The sequence below is a fragment of the Quercus lobata genome, chromosome 5 (genome assembly GCF_001633185.2).
Source record: "Quercus lobata isolate SW786 chromosome 5, ValleyOak3.0 Primary Assembly, whole genome shotgun sequence".
NCBI lineage: Eukaryota > Viridiplantae > Streptophyta > Magnoliopsida > Fagales > Fagaceae > Quercus > Quercus lobata.
This window is the reverse complement of record NC_044908.1, coordinates 5202959-5206112: the sequence shown is the minus strand read 5'-3', so window position 1 is coordinate 5206112 and position 3154 is coordinate 5202959. Positions and strand designations below refer to the sequence as shown.

Sequence of the window (3154 nt, the reverse complement as noted above, 5' to 3'; positions counted from 1 at the left end):
TCAGTAATGGTAGGAAATGGGCAATGACATCCCAAATTTGCCCCTTATTTCCTCGATTCTTGTTGTGAATTCCTCGGGCATACCCCATGAATTCAATTCACGTAAATTCTTTAGGTGCTTTAACCCAGTGGGAAACTTCAACTCCTTGCAAGACCTGATATCCAACTCCCTCAAATTTTGCATTGCTCCTTCCTCCACCTGCAGCTCTTCTATCATCTCTAGTTTCCAAAGTTTCAGAACTAGAAGCTTGGTAAATCTCCCTCGGGAGCAGACCATCTCTCTTCTTTCATAAGAACCAGAGTAGAAACAGAGTGATTTGAGATTGGGGAGTTTATCTAAAGCTGGCATCGGGTCATTCTTAAGCCCAGAGGCAGACAAGGTAAGGTCTGAGAGACTTTGTGGAAACTCAGATATGATGGATGGAATCTCTAGCTTTCCAAATAGATAGAGGCTGGTGAGATTTTCCATACCTGACAAAGACTCCAAGTATAGAACCTGAGGTTTGCTCATTTCATCAATAGATCTCAAACTCAAACATTCAAGGTTGTTCAGTTTCACTACACACTTTGCCAATGCCCTTTGCTGTTGTGATGGTAATTGAAGTGCCAGTCCCAATTTCCGAAGGTTTGTCCACTTCTCCAGCCCATCCTTCAGATGACTGTCCTCACCCACGAAAACACCCCATAATGTTTGCAAGTTCTTCAAGGAATTGGAACTCGGTTGATGCGCGAATTTACTTCAATAAATCTGGTTCAAATATAGGTGCCGAAGTTCTTTCAGTTTCCATATTGAAGAAGGGAGAGTGTGGAGATAAGTATCCTTCACATCTAGAGTTTGAAGCTTCCGCAAGTTACCTATGGATGATGGGATCATCTCGAGGTAAGTCCACCTTAAGCCAAGATACTTCAGTTCAATCAAGTTTCCTATGGCATTGGGTAGTTGCGGTCTGAATACACGTTCAAGATCAAGAACCTTTAAAACTTTGAAGCATCCACTTGAAATGGCCTTGCGAAGGAAGTTCTCGATGTCTTCTCCAGGCTTAGTTCCCTCCCGTGTGTCAAAGGACAGGAAGGAAACATGCCTTTTATAACCTTGCAGATCAGCCGATGTTGTGTTGTTACCATGAATATGAGCAAAACTGGCGTCATTTTTGTTAAAATGATCAGCAAGTTGCCGATCTGAACTCAAACATTTGGACAGGCAGAGCTCTAGCAAAGCATTTGGCAAGCGACATGTCTTTACTTTCCCATTAATCTTTTTTTGTACTATTGAATCATGTTCAGGCCAATCAATTCAGATAAATACTTCTCTGCAACATATTCTAGAGTTTCTTTCTCAACATCACTTTGTTTCACCAACCCTTATGCAACCACAAAGCAATTAGTCTCCTTGTAGGAATTTCAAAGTTGCAAGGAAAGAGTCTGAAGTAAGAAAAACATTTCTTCAAATCTTCACTCAAATCTTCATTCTCCAAGGTTTTGGACCATCCGTTTTGGAAATGATCATTGATAGGCACCCTTCTCAAATCCAGAGCAGTCACATCTTTTCCTGAAAATTTATCCACAAGATATTCAATGGCTTGGGGTAAGCCCCCACATCTTTCCACTACTTCCTTTAGTGCTTCTGTGTGTGACGGTGACAGATTATCAGGTGGAACCTGTGCCCTCTGGATAAACAACCGCCAGCTCTCTTCTTTGGTTCGAAGTCGAAGTTGGTAGGGTGTGTTATCTTGATTAGCATGTGAAGCTACAGTCCTGCTGTGTGCGGTCAGCAAAATTTTACTTCCATTTGTGGTTTTCGGGAATGCTTCTTTTAGAGTATCCCAGGCTTCCTTTGTCAAGATGTCCAGAACAAGAAGGAACTTTCTTTCCTTCAAGAACTTGTTCATTTTGTTGATCCAGAAATCCTTTCCATCTGGTTCCTCCTGTAATTCACTAATCTTTAGGACCTGGATTCCCACATCTTCTAGAAGTGTGTTGACATCATTGGACTCTTGAGGTACCGATACCCAAGCACGGAAAGGGAAATGATTGACAATGGCTTTATGGTTATACACAATTTTTGGAGAGTTGTCTTACCTATGCCCTGCATCCCTACAATGGAATCAACAGAGATGTCCTCATTGTTGGTTAGTCGTGAGACTGATTCATGTGTGTCTTCTTCAAAGCCGATGCTTGATCTAGACTTTTGTCTTAGTTCAATGTGGTATACCTTGGTACTTCCATTCAGAAGATTGATAGTATGTTTGATTCGCTTGATTTCCATGCAGAGCTTTGACCCATGTCCTGTGTTGTCTAGATGATTCTCCCTGCCTTTGGCTGAATTTATATATATAGTTATGGAATCCTCTGCATCAAGAGAGATGCATCTCATTTTTTCCAAGCAAGCCATTCTTGAATAATTTACACCTTCAGTTGCTTTTGGATCTTCAAAAAGTTTACATAAGTCCTTCAACTGGTTCAATAATGCCTTGACTTCAAGATATACGTCTATAAGTATATCTTGTTCCTGATTGAGATGACGTTGGATCTTGTTTACAGCAGATATCGTGTCATCTATGGGGACAGGGTTATTCTGAGATTGGAGACTCTGCTGTCGTCTTCTGATAAATTTGAAACCGTATGTCTCCTTTCCTTGGTAAAGGCCAGAAAAGCCAGCATTGATCCACTGAATGTCCTTCCGGAGCATCAAGTTTTGTATCCAAGAATAGACATCTGGAGGCAATCTATTTGCATAATCTGTTCTCCGTTCGCTGTCAATCTGAACCTCTAAATGCAGAAGTTGTACTACATCTTTTACAAAAGCTTTCAATAATCTTGATTCTCTTCTAATCCACTTGAATTCATTGTCCAACATGGGAAGTATTGTGTAATTCAAGAAAAGGGCCACAATGCAAACAATGGCAAGGATGATTAGGCCACAATAGCAAGTAGTCATAAATGACTTAAGGGAACAAAAGAAATCATGGAGAAGGTAAATGATGCGCCCATACAGATGACAAATGGAACAATAAAGGACATCAATGACAAACGAAAGTAGAATCCAAAAGGCACGATAGAGATTAGGAAAAATAAGAGAAATCTGGAACCGCAAGACCTGATAGAGAATTTTAAAACCAAGGAAGAAGTCCATGATTACTTTCTTCCTCTTGATA

At 40.6% G+C, this 3154-nt stretch overlaps 1 protein-coding gene across 1 annotated transcript; it reads right to left on the bottom strand.

Moving 5' to 3' along the window:
- On the bottom strand, positions 1 to 2937 carry LOC115989845 (putative disease resistance protein At1g50180). The gene is made up of 4 exons (XM_031113724.1): positions 2079 to 2937; positions 1360 to 1992; positions 767 to 1265; positions 1 to 658 (listed from the first exon to the last, which is right to left on the bottom strand). Exons 1-4 carry the CDS (start codon positions 2935 to 2937, stop codon positions 1 to 3), a joined length of 2649 nt encoding a protein of 882 aa, XP_030969584.1.
- Positions 2938 to 3154: the final 217 nt, after the last annotated feature.